The sequence below is a fragment of the Colobus angolensis genome, unplaced genomic scaffold (genome assembly GCF_000951035.1).
Source record: "Colobus angolensis palliatus isolate OR3802 unplaced genomic scaffold, Cang.pa_1.0 Scaffold61, whole genome shotgun sequence".
Lineage (NCBI taxonomy): Eukaryota > Metazoa > Chordata > Mammalia > Primates > Cercopithecidae > Colobus > Colobus angolensis.
This window is the reverse complement of record NW_012119710.1, coordinates 860,701-873,985: the sequence shown is the minus strand read 5'-3', so window position 1 is coordinate 873,985 and position 13,285 is coordinate 860,701. Positions and strand designations below refer to the sequence as shown.

General features: G+C 36.5%; 1 protein-coding gene across 2 annotated transcripts in view; it reads right to left on the bottom strand.

The window, feature by feature from the left end:
* Nucleotides 1-13,285, bottom strand: part of HSD17B12 (hydroxysteroid (17-beta) dehydrogenase 12) — a 178,970-nt gene that overhangs the window by 20,430 nt on the left and 145,255 nt on the right. For both annotated transcript variants that reach the window (XM_011963265.1, XM_011963266.1), the window contains 2 exons: nt 8,414-8,448; nt 1,034-1,115 (listed from right to left, as the gene is read on the bottom strand). In XM_011963265.1, the coding sequence (XP_011818655.1) occupies nt 1,034-1,115; nt 8,414-8,448 (117 nt within the window). The remainder of the gene's footprint in view (nt 1-1,033; nt 1,116-8,413; nt 8,449-13,285) is intronic.

Genomic DNA, 13,285 nt, shown 5'->3' with positions numbered 1-13,285 from the left:
CTACCAATGAGTTTCTTCACAGAATTGGAAAAAACTGCTTTAAAGTTCATATGGAACCAAAAAAGAGCCCACATTGCCAAGACAATCCTAAGTCAAAAGGGTAAAAGGCATTCATTTTAAACTTGCCTACAGTATGTTCCCAGATACAGAAAGTAGATTGTAGGGGTTGGGAGGTGGTACCAAGTTTTTCAAAAGACAGTAGTGACTGTTTTTTCACATGAAAAAGAAGTCGGAGGTTTTGCTTTTTTCCTTCCCTGAAATGTTTCAAGTTCTTACTGTACATATTTTTGTTTATTTTTCCCTAAAAGTCTGCTTAATTTCAACATCTGAGTGATCATTTTCCCTTCAGAGATGTATTTGATGCCTCAACAATGTATCTGAAGATGACGCCATTGACCTGCAGGCAGTAGGAGACACACTCTAAATTACTTTCCTAGCAGTAATGTGAAGAGGTTAATGGTGATATTGTATGAAATTATGACATTGTCCAGAGAGTTCTGGAAAATTCTTGTCTCACCCCAAAGGTGACAAATAATATGTATGAATTCTGGACAACATGGCAAAATACAATCCCACCCAGTCTATCTTGTGCCTACTATGTACATTTACACGTTGACTGGATGCATTTCTTCTATGCTGTGTGAAGTGGACTCATTCATATATCAAATCTCTAATCTTAGACTCATTAACATCATGTTCTAATTAACTAAGCTAACTGCCTAGGTCATCTCTCTATGGAAGGCACAAGTATCACTTTCAAAATCAGTAAAGTACTGGGGGGAGAAAAACAGCATCTGTGAATCTGATATCCTGGTGTCCCATCTGTAAGTTTACAGTAAGTTTACTGTAAGTATATAGTATGTCTCCAACTCAGGTTCTTTTGAAACTCAAGTAGGGTATTTTCCTTTTCTTCTCAGTCTATTGGAAAACTGCCAAGAATAGAACTTCAGGAAAGTTAAATCTACATTAATTTCTCAGATTAAAAATTACTCCTTATTACTATATTGACATGATTTAAGAAAACACTGTTTACCTTGGTTGCAGAATAGATGGTCAACAGTGGGACGGGGAACATGCCACTGCCAGATGAAATGTTCAGAATAGCCCCTTTGGATCTAAAAAGGAAAACGTACCATGTAAAAGGAGTGAAACCACAGTATGCAGTTGTTTGTGAATTACAGATTGAGATATATAATTATTTGAAACAGAATAATGTAGCTGTTTTTCTAACACACATCTCTCCCTGCCTTTCATCAGTATGTGCTATGCTCGGTCAGTAAATGAGACATAATTCAATCAACTAAAAATAGCTCTTCTTCACAATTAGCTCATTTCCCAGTCTTAGTAATCCAGGGCATGACCAGATCAGATCTCCAGTCTCCTCAAGTTGATCTCTACCCTGTGAGGTCTTCTCTAGCCACAGTGCCAAGAATTTTTATTTACAGATCTCTTATACTCCCTGCATGCACCTTTATTGTAGCATATCAGCACGTACTACTTTACTGTAAGATTTAATCAGTCTATGTATATAAACATTCTCTCCTCTCCCCAACAAAACCATAAGCTTCTATATATAATAGCCCACTTTCCCTCAAAATATTCCACACGGTACTGAGCACATAACCAACAGGTACTTAATAAAACTTTCTGGCAATGAGTGAATGGCTATATCCTTTTCCTGGGTTGTAGATTCTACTTCTACTTTCGACTTCTACTTTCTCTGGGTTGTAGAGACTTGGGCACCAACAAAGAGTTGACTCTAAAATTATGTTACTCTCTAGTTCATCAAACTGTGTCTTTTGCCAAAAGGCAAAGCTCAATTGTTACTGTAACTTTTAGAGACTACTGAAAGTTAAAAAATCAAAGTTACCAGGAATTTCTAATTCTACAAAAAAGTGAAAATTAGCTTGAGAAAAGCAATGCTATAAAGATACCAGTTGTTAAAAAGTATGTATAGGTTAGGTAAAGTGTGGAATTATGGTTTAGGAATGTCACAACTACCAACTCTTCCTCTCAAATCCGTTCTTCTCAGAGGATTCCCTTTTTTCAGCCACTGCAACCTGATCCCACCCACCTCCTGTCTCCCATATTAGGTTCCTTTTCTTAACCCACTTTCTCATTGTTCTTTGTCTGAATTTACTTCCCAACACCTTTTTAGCTCAAAAAAGGGACCATAAAGACCCCCTTTATGCAAAATAATAAAGAATACATGATTAAATGGCATCTAAGTTATTTCAGACACAAATCTTAAAGGAAATAATCCCCAAAAGTCACCCGCTCCATCTGCCAGCCTCTAGGCAAGATGCCACTTCAACCATCAAATGGAAGTGGGAGTCCTCGGCTTAGTGTGTATCACTGGAAAAAGTGTTGTTGTTGTTTAACAGAAGTCCTTATTAGTATTATGTGCCTTCCTAAACTGTGAAATCCCTTAAGATTTTGATGATAAAAATTACATTTCAAATTTAAAAATATTAGTAGGGTTTTGAATAAAGTTGGAAATAAGTAGCCAATGGTTTAATTATATCATTCTGGTATTTTTTGTTTGTGTTTTCCTCAGAAACAGAAAAGTCTTTTCTTTTTAAATTTTAAGGTAAGAGTTTGTATCAGGAGTTAGAACTCAACAATTCTAACATAAAAACTGGTAAATTAGCAATGAATATCTAGTGCTTTCATTTTATCTATATTTGTGAGAAATTCCTTTGATGAAACAGAAAAACCACTTTTGTTACAGGAGATTTTTAATTTAGTATTAATTTGTAATATTTAAAATATCTTTATCTTTTTTGGGGTATTGATAATGTTCAAAAATTAGACTGTGGTGATGGTTGCACAGCTCTGTAAATACCCTAAAAACCATTAAAGTATAAAAACCATGTATACTTTAATGGGTAGATTGTTCGGTATGTGAAATTTATCTCAACAAATATGTGAAAAGAGCAAGAAAAATACTTATGACATATTGGAATGTATCACCTTTAAGCTGGGAGCAGATCCCAATCAAGTGAAAATGATCATATTGCATGTAACACAATAGGCTTTCTAAGAAGTAACCCTCAATCTTGACAAGTCAACCCCCCTCCTGTATCCTAAGCATCCTTGCAGGTATGGGTAGTATTTTATTTTCACCTTTTCTCATATAACTGGGAACAGCTATGTCCAAACTCATTCACAGCAAGTGAAGACACAACCAGTTTGAAGTAGATGCAGAAAAATGAGGCTTTCCAGTGAAGCTGCAACCTAGCACTGCTTGGTCTATCAGCTGGATTAAATGCTCCATTATACTCAAGTTAGCTGGGGTGGTTATATGTGACCTTGAACAGAAACCTTACATTTTAAATTCCATTTCTCACTAACAAAATGGAATTTAAAAATCTGTAAAAGGTAAAATGTAACATTATCAAGTGCACTTCAAAAATTAAATCTTGACCTGATCAAAACAGACCCTTAAAACTTCACTCACCAAAGCAATGATCTAAATACAGGAAAAGTCATTTAAAGCTAATAAAAGTTTCTTTCCCATATTAAAATACAATACAGATCAATTATCCGATGTCACATTCATGCAGTCATGCTCCCTTACTTGTTTGCTCCTTGAGGCAACTAAGATTTTGTTTCTCAAGTATTCTAATTCTATTGAAAACTTCTAGGAGGTGGAGTTGCTTTGAATTAGTGAAAAGTCAGAGTTTGAGGGTACTTCATACAAAATACACTATTTGCATGCTAAAACACATGAAAACAAATCTAAGACTAACAAAGGATAAAGCAAGAACGCACTCGACCTAAGTAAATAAAAGAGTAGCATTTATAATTGTACCAGTGACAGTAGAGAAAATAGCCCTTCTACAAATCTCTGTCCTGCCATTAAGCTCACATATTTGTCTAGCAAAAACCTTCCTCCCACACCCACACACACAACAGCGTAAAATTCTCTCGCTCTTTCTTTCCCAGGGCAATAATACTCAACTTAGTTCTGTCTGAATCATAGATAATATACTGGTATAGCCTGCCTTAATCTTTGTACTGTATACAGTAACTATTCTCTATGTAGAAATGGTGCTGAGCATTTGGGACTGCAAGGCACAAAAGACTCGCCCTTAAAATCAACCACATTGTCTAGCTCTAATCCTCCATCTAAGCAGAATTAGTGACGTCAAACCAGTTTCCATGGCACAGCCAGACTCATGACAACTCTGTTATATCAAGCAGAAGGACAAAATGGGCTGTGCTTAATTGCACACAGAAACAAATATGAAACCAAACCCTGGTTAATCTCTCATTTTCTGGGGACTTGGGAACAATTCTAAGATTGGAAGGTACATCAAGAATTTTTGCTGAAGTTCTATAATGAAGACTCATGTTGCTCATACTTCAGCGCATTTTCTAGTTCGTTATGACAAATATCCAAATAAACAAGTCACGCAATGTTTTCCGTGATGCAACATTCTTAATTCATCATACTGCTTACTTGCTAGCAGCCTCACAACGGTGTCTCAGTGGTACAAATTACTGAGGATCTACTAGAACTAAAATGTTGTGAAAAAACCCAAAGCAGAAAACACCAATTGCTGACAGGAAAGTACCTTTTCCTATAAACATATTCTCTTTAATTACTAGTCCTCCCACAAGCCAGACATTAAACTCGCCCAACTCTAAAACTCAGTACCTCGCACTTACAGCTTCTCATAGATATGCTCTCTCATGGAATTCCCTCAGACCTGTGAAATTCCCAATAACACTCCCTTAATTGTCACCTGGATTCAAAAAAAATTGCTAAGCCTTTAGTTTATAAATGCCTTAATATTCTATCAGACTGTTGTGGTATCCTTGTCCACACCTCTGTAAAAATACTACTGTCATAGAGGACATAATAGGTTTCCTTTGAAGTAAGTCACTGTTTTCTACCTTCCTCAGAAACCTCATCACTGTCCCACAGCGCAGGTGGGAAGAGAGACGTGCTGCTGTGAGGAACCGAAACTGCAGGATCAGTCCTAGTGGGGACTGCTAACTGCATACAGAATTTGATGGTAGCCAAAGAAGAATGTACAAAAAAAAAAAAAAAAAATTCCATCCCAATCCTTCGCATTTCCACTTCATATCAAGTAGTACAAAAGCAGGCTCTTGAGGGGGAGGGTTGTCATTATATATATATTTTAAAGCTTAAACATAATACTGAAATTGGCACAGACAGTTCTCTAACAGACTCTCAAGAAGACTGAGAAACCTATAAAAATAGAGATCTATGTCAAAAAGAATCTTGGAACACAGGGGTCAGGTGTATAATTAGAACCAGCAATCCAAATACTTACATTGTACAAATATTGCTTTGTGGAAGAAAGTTTGCAAACATTTAGCACATGAAAGAGAATTACCTGCCCTAAAACACCATAACATGTCATAATTCCACCTTAAGCAATACAGTTATGAAAGGGGCTATTTTTAGCTGTCCCACAGTTGTTATGGCAACCACCTCCTGGCTCCAGCTGTACACAATGTTTATAATTCCAGGGAAGTGAAAAGAGCAACTTTCCTCTATAATGTAATTATGTACTTTCTACATCTATGGTAACAATACCTTAGTTTGATTATAGATACTTGTTTAGTGATAGTCAATTGCCCTAGGCTATAGTTCTAGAGGGTTTGGAAAATCTCATACATCAGAGGTGGAACCAGTGGAAGGAAAACAACAACAAAGGATCACGATAAAGGACTCTGCTGTTACTCAATGGAGATACTAATGCTATGGAAACCAGCCATAGGAAATAAGCCATTTGGGGATGGTGTAAAGAGCAGGCTATAATGAAACCACTTATCATGTGTAAGGTAAGCATGCTTTCAAGATGATGTGCTAACTTGGAGTTTTTCTCTCCTCTTTGGGCACACAGCTAACATTTCTGGCCTTCTGTGCAGTAGTTGTAGCCTGTGACTGAGTTCTGCACAATGAAATGTGGGTAGAAGTGAAACTTCCCTTAAAACCATCTTTACTCTCTTTTCTTTCATCTGTCAGCTGGATGCAGAGAACTCCAAGATCCTAGAAAATTATGATGCCCCTAGATGGAAAGAGCCGCAGATCCCTGAATGACAGGTAGAGAGGGGAGGGAAAAGTAAACCTTTATGTGTTAAGCCACTGAGATTTGGGAGTGGTGTGTTTCAGCAGATAGCTTACCTTGACTGACACATCTAGTAACTAAGTTCTTTAATTCAAGTAGACATAGACATTCCTTTTCCTAACCAAAAGTATTGATTCATAAAATCCACATATATTTCTCACCAGTTCTTAACAAGTATCAAAATGGTAATGCGGTGTCAGGTTCAGTCATAGCTTCTGATAACTTTCCACCATTTCTCAGCCTCAATTTAAAATCAACTTGATCATTCCTTTTTTTTTTTTTTTCGAGACAGGGTCTTGCTCTGTTGCCCAGGCTGGATGCAGTGGTGCTATCTTGGCTGACAGCAACCAACGCCTCCTGGGGTTCAAGTGATTCTCGTGCCTGAGCCACCCGAGTAGCCAGGATTACAGCTGTGTGCCACTGCACCCAGCTAATGTTTTTGTACTTTTAGTAGAGATGGGGTCTTGCCATGTTGGCCAGGCTGGTCTTGAATTCCTGGCCTCAAGTGATTCACCTGCCTCAGCCTCCCAAAGTGCTAGGATTATAGGCATGAACCACTGCACCAGCCTCAACTTGATTTCTTAAAAGGGAAGGATCCAACTCATCCACGATACACTTGACTCAATGAATGCCTATTGAATGGATGGACTGTCTTTTTATGCATTGCTTTTATGTAATGCTCCAGCTGTGATCATGGCTGTCAGGTCTACAGAGATAGCAGTGAAGTTCCCAGCTCCTTGGTTTTGTATTATTTACTAACTGTATAGCTTCACAGCACTCCATCTCTTTGGGCCTCTATTTTTTCATCTGTCAAATGAGGGAGGTTACTGTCAATTAATTTAATGCACTGGATTTCTATGACTCTTTGACTCTAAGACTTTATGCTGTAAAATGATTTTGCAACCATTATCTCTTTTGATATGGTTTTCATCAATACAATTAAAAATTCCTTTCACAATACCTCTGTGGTTTATAAGTGTTTCTTTTTTAATGGACAGATTTACTATTCTGAATTAATGCCATGTTACCTGCAGATGTCAAAACTAGGATTAAGGGGAGGCCCAAATTTAATCTCTCCTGAGTTCTACTTTGCCCCAACTCTACTATTTCTAGGGTTCTGGTCTGGTCTAACCACTGCCATTTATGTGTCTGACCATCAGGAGTCCACTCCCACTGGCACTTAACAATAGGCAGTTTGAAGATTTTAAAGGGAAGTGTTACTAAAATAAAACAATTAAAATACACAAAATTGTGTATAAGGACCTTTGCTGAGAAACCGTTTTTTAACCAGTCCCTGTAGATGTTCAACAAATGGATTCCTAACCTCAGTTTCCTCATCTGTACAATGGTGGGAGGCTATCAAAGTTAAATGAGTTAACACTTACTAAGTTCCTGGCACTTACTATATACTCAGTAAACGTAAGCTGTAATCCCTGCCTGGAGTGGGTCATAGAGGTTTCCTAACAGAAGTATGGTCCTTGGGTCTTCTCTTTTCGAAGCTGTGATTCCTCTGGGTCTCTTCCAAACTCATAGTTATTTTGCAGAAAAAAAGATGACTACGATGCCCTAAATTCAGCAAATGATCGAGCTAGCTCAGGATGCAAGCCCAAATCTTTTTAGCAGCTTTTCTTTGAAGGCCTAGACATCACTCAGGTTTTTCCAAGGAAGAAACAGCTTAATTACAATTTTACACTTCATGCTATTTCAAATAACAGAACTCTACAACATATTTCTCAGTCAAAATGAAGACATTCAGCACGTACTAGCAGAACCAATTCAAACTGGAACAAAGATGGGGCAAGTGGACATTGCTTTTTCCTCCAAGGGTTGGTTTGACATCTTATAATCACTTTATATAACATGCTTAAGTTCCTCATACAGCCATTCGCCCAGTTAAAAGTGAAAAACCAGAGGAAGAGGTCTCGCTTAATCCAACTCTACTGATTTTGGCTTTGAGAGAATACAGCTTTAAGAAGGTATTCCCGGGAATATCCCAGGAACTCTATCCACCCCCTCAGAATAGCAGGCAATTGAGTTAGTGATGGTGACTCAGGCAGGCTTTTTCATCCTGATCTAAAGGAACCACTACAACCCTAGAGAGAGAAATAAAAAGGGAATCGAGTGGAAAAGGCCTCCACCACCGATGACTCATGCTCTACTGTGACTCGCCTGGCACATCACTCTGTGGCTAAGACATGGAGGCTTGGTTCATTAGTCACTTCAGTGATTTTTCAAAGCAAGGATTCTCCCTCTAAATAATCATGAGCTCTGCTTCCACAGTGTTTGTGTGTGAGCTTGTGACTCACCTTTCCACCATACCAGGCAGTACCAATTGTGTCATCTGCAAGAGAGAAAGCAAAACATTCATGATGGCCGAGGATGCAGGCAACAGGAAAAGAGTGAAGAAAACTCACCACACTAAAAAGAAGAGAATCATGAAACCATTCACCACTTCTACAGACAGCAGGTTATTTTCTATACTCTAGAATGTGACCGTGTCAAGAGGGCATAAAAAGGAACCAGCTGAAATTACTGGAGAAAACACAGGGAATACTTTCAATGAACTTGGCTAAAATTAGTCTTGCCTGAAATGTAATACTGGCACAGAGTTCTTCAAACAATGAAGGATTTACAGTGAAAATCTACGTTTCCCAAAATGCATTCTCAGAAAACAATATATGTTATCAGAAGAAATATCCTGCTTACCAAGATGACTTAAGCTTTCTAATCTCAAGAGCTCACATAAACTTTTCCAGCCAAAAAGTCTTTAAAAGAATGCCATAAAGTGATATGTTGGCAAAGAGTAAGTGTATCTTCACATTCATTTCTCTTGTTGCTCTAGTTAGCTGTAAGTAAAACTCATCCTTAAAGAGAGTTAAGATGTGATCTCTAATAACCAACAATGAAAAGGTGACATCTGCATTTTTTAAGGACTTCATAATTGTTGACTAAATACATATAATGAGAGGGGCTATTTCTAAACTCTGTTTTGATACATTATTAACCAAGAAAAGTTCAGAAGTCCAATGGTTTAGTCAAAATCACCTCATAGTTAAATACTGAGGTTGTAACATAAATTCCCGACTCCTAGATATCATCAATTCTCTAATGAACAGATGCTGTTTTATAATAATAAGGTTTCAATGCTTGCTACGCCTAGAAATTTTATTGTTTCTATCTTGAATAATACTTCGTATTAATTAAAGTAGATCGCATTCTGATGAGAAGGGAATTTTGTTTTCCTAGAAATATTCTGAGAAAGAAAATGCCATCCAGATTTAACAAGGTAAATTCTGCTATGTGGACATCCAATCCAGATGTATTATGAACAGCTTTGTATGGTAGTACAGACAGATGTACATCAGGCATATTAACAGTGGTGGAGTATTTTATTGTAAAGGATAGATTATACAAAACCCTAACAGTATTTGAAAACATTTTTTTTTTTAATTTAGCACATTTCATCAGGGACCATAATGCTTAACTAAAATGTTATAAAGAGTTCCCCCAGCGTTTTGTGAAGGGAGGCTATAATTCAGCTCTTCAAAGTCCCGAGATCACCAGAAACAGAATGAGGAAGGAGACTGGTAATAAACATGTGTTTACCCAGGTGTGTGTGTGTGTGTGTGTGTGTGTTTGTATTAAGGAAATGAGATCTGTTAACTACAAAGCAGCTAAGTGGAGTCCAGAAAGCGTAGCCACTGCCTGTTTGGCTCTCTTAAACAGGCTTTCTTCTATTTCTAGTTAGAATAGTGGGGGCAGGGAGATGGGGGAATATCAGGAGCTATTTTTTCCCTTATACCATATGCATGTCATGTATATATTAAATGTCTGCTTTCTGAATGCCTAAAGTTATCTAGAAAATCACGAGACAAAACAAAACCCCATAACATAAAACCATACTTACAAAATTATGCCAATGGCATGCTAAACATTAAATGTTTCCTTCGTCAAGAGGTCTTTTATGTAGGGACATGTTCAAAATATACTCTTTATGTATATGAATTAAAACTCAAGAAGTTTTAATAACTTGACATAAACACCGATTTCAACTCCTGGCTATTAAAGGCCAGAAATATTTGTTGAATGCCCAATGACTAGATGATTCATCAGCAAAGACACAAGTTCTCCCCTGCAAAAGTTAATTTCTTTCTTATAGCTCATGAGCTCCTCCTTTTACATTCTGACTCTAAATTCTCTCTCCTTGTCATAAAATGTAACATCTTTTTAAAATCTGTCAATAACAATGAAAAGTCTGAGAAAAGTTAACCTAAACTCTGCATGCTTTTATCAAATTGATCAATGCCTTCATCTATATTGAAATTATCTTTCCTTCTAATCAGATTATCTCACAATAAATTCAATTTCAAGCCTTCTTTATTTGAGTATATATATACAAATCATTAATAGTCTATGCATTAGTTAAGAGGCTTCATTATGTTCAGATCAAATTAAATTTTCTTTAACACCAAATTTTTGTGGGATTTTTAGCTAAGCTATTAGCAGAGTTATTTGTATGCATCAGTTGGTATCTTGATATTTGGTTATTTATACAAATATACCAGGCATTTCTGTGAAATCTCACTATCTATCTGAACTCCATTTCACAGCTCACAAGCTGTTTCTGGAGTTAACTCAATGCTAATTTTAGGCCATCTGTAGGTGATAATTGCTGTACCAGAAAAATTTTTGTTCCTCTTAACATACTTCTAAAAAAAGGTTACCGTAACTTGCAAGTTCAGTGGTTAAGAATATTAGATAAGTAATAGTAAACGTGATTTCCAGACCCATTTTCTTCCCTGTGGAACTGTTTCCAAAAGTGTACAGCAAACAAATTTTAATTTAATTCTTTCCTAAGAAGTAGACAAAAGTTTCTACAATAGTGCTTCTACAACAATGAGAGTGTGAAATCCTTGTCCTTGCAGGAAAAGTGTTTACTATTTATATACATATATATTTTCAGTGACAGTATCATTAATCCTCACTATAAGAAAATCCTAGATGCCTAGAATCTAAAGGGTATAGTTTAATATATATGTTATATCACACTTAAGGTATTGTTATCACTTTATATGCAAGCGAGTCAAAAAGTATACAAATATATGAGGAAAAACGAATGTCTTGATGACAGTTAAATTTAGAATTTGATTCAATGTCAAGAGCAAAATATTTACTAGTATTTACTGGTACAGCAATGTATATTCTGGCTGGGAAGTAAGTAAGAGACTTACTTAGTTCATACAAAAATCAAAATCAATACTATTAGATTAAGATTATCTAGATAATTAGATTATTCAGCAACAATGCACTGGCTGGCCTAGAAAATCCTTGAAAATATTATATTAAAATGTAACCATCTGTGGTTATGAGTAAAAGTGACTTATTTTCTTCTTAGTGTTTGTATATATTTCTCATACTTTTGTCAACAATCTTGCATTGTTTTTACAATTAGAAAAGCCCCCGCAATCTTATTTCTAAAAAAAAACCTAATTTGAATAAAACTTTTTCTCTTTTACTCCTGTAGTATCAGTAATAAACAGTTTGTAGAAGGAACTTTATTTTATACCCAGGAGCCAATGTAGATTTTCCCACTCATTAATTTAGTATGAAAAATGATCCAATTTAAGCAAATTATTCTTGTGTCACGTAACCTTTGGCATTTGGTCATTTTTAAGAGAGAATAGTACGAGAAAATATGATTGCATAATGTTCAAAAAGACAATCAAAAGCTCAAATTAAAATATTACATTAAAATTCAAGATGCTTTAATCACCTGTATTATCATAATATATATGTAGATAATAAAGTATAAGAATTCACCCTGGAATCCAGGCTATTCATACCTGGAATTAGGATACCACAAATAGCCACTTTGTCCACCTCTGCCCTCCCTCTACCCCAAAGAAACCTGCTTACCATGAATAGGATCTGAATTCAAGTAACTAAAAACGTACCCACACAATTTGGAAGAAAACCATCTCTTAGATGCAAATACTTTAAACAAGTTTTCAACTGTAATCATTAACAGTAATTTTTCAAAATCACAGTATAACAGTGAAAATAATTACAGAACGTGACAACAATGTTACACAATGCCTGTTTTGGAGAAATTCCATTGAAAATCATGCTACAATGACACAGCACACATTTCCTTTGGCAAACTGTATAATTTGAGCACCGTGGTAAAAAAGAACACAACTTAATTAGAAATTCTTAGACTCTCACCTGTATAGCTAACAGAATATTTACTGCACAGGGGGTGGAAAGCTTAATTAGATAAAGTTTCTAAAAGTGCTTTGAGATCTCCAAGTATTATTTGGTTTTCCTTTATATTAATGTTAAGTTTTTGTGAAAATTAAGAGCCCCCCCTTGCCATTTTCCCAGCCCCATATTACTTAACCTTAAAGTCAACACTGTATCATTCAAAACAAAATTTTTCCTTTTGTAATAAATATGGTTTGATCTACATTAATTTATCAAAAGAAAAAGAACTTTTCAGAACAAAGAGCTCCATGCCAATTAATAATGATTCCAAAGCCATAATTTATAAACTCTAAACAAAATTTTTAAAAAGAATGGATATCCCAGCCAGGCGCGGTGGCCTTCGCCTGTAATCCCAGCACTTTGGGAGGCCGAGGCGGGCGGATCACGAGGTCAGGAGATTGAGACCATCCTGGCGAAGACGGTGAAACCCCGTCTCTACTAAAAATTAAAAAAATTAGCCGGGCGTGGTGGTGGGCGCCTGTAGTCCCAGCTACTCGGGAGGCTGAGGCAGGAGAACGGTGTCAACCCGGGCGGCGGAGCTTGCGTGAGCCGAGATCGCGGCACAGCACTCCAGCCTGGGCAATAGACTGAGACACCGTCTCAAAAAACAAAACAAAACAAAAAACATGCGTATACTATCATACACAGTTTTTCTAAGTTTCACATACTATAGTATGCTAAGAGCTTCCAATACCTAAATTTTTCCAAAATAAGCTAACTTCTACAAGTGACAGGTTTGGGGAGGAGAAAATACTTTCTAAAGTTCTCAGAGATTTTTCATTTTCATTCGTATATAAGGCGTTTATCCTATAACCTAGCTTCCTTTGGAGCTGAAAAGAACATCAGTACCAATCTATAACTACTCCCTCATTTTTGAAAGAAGAAAACAATGCAGAGTGGTTATCATGCCTTTT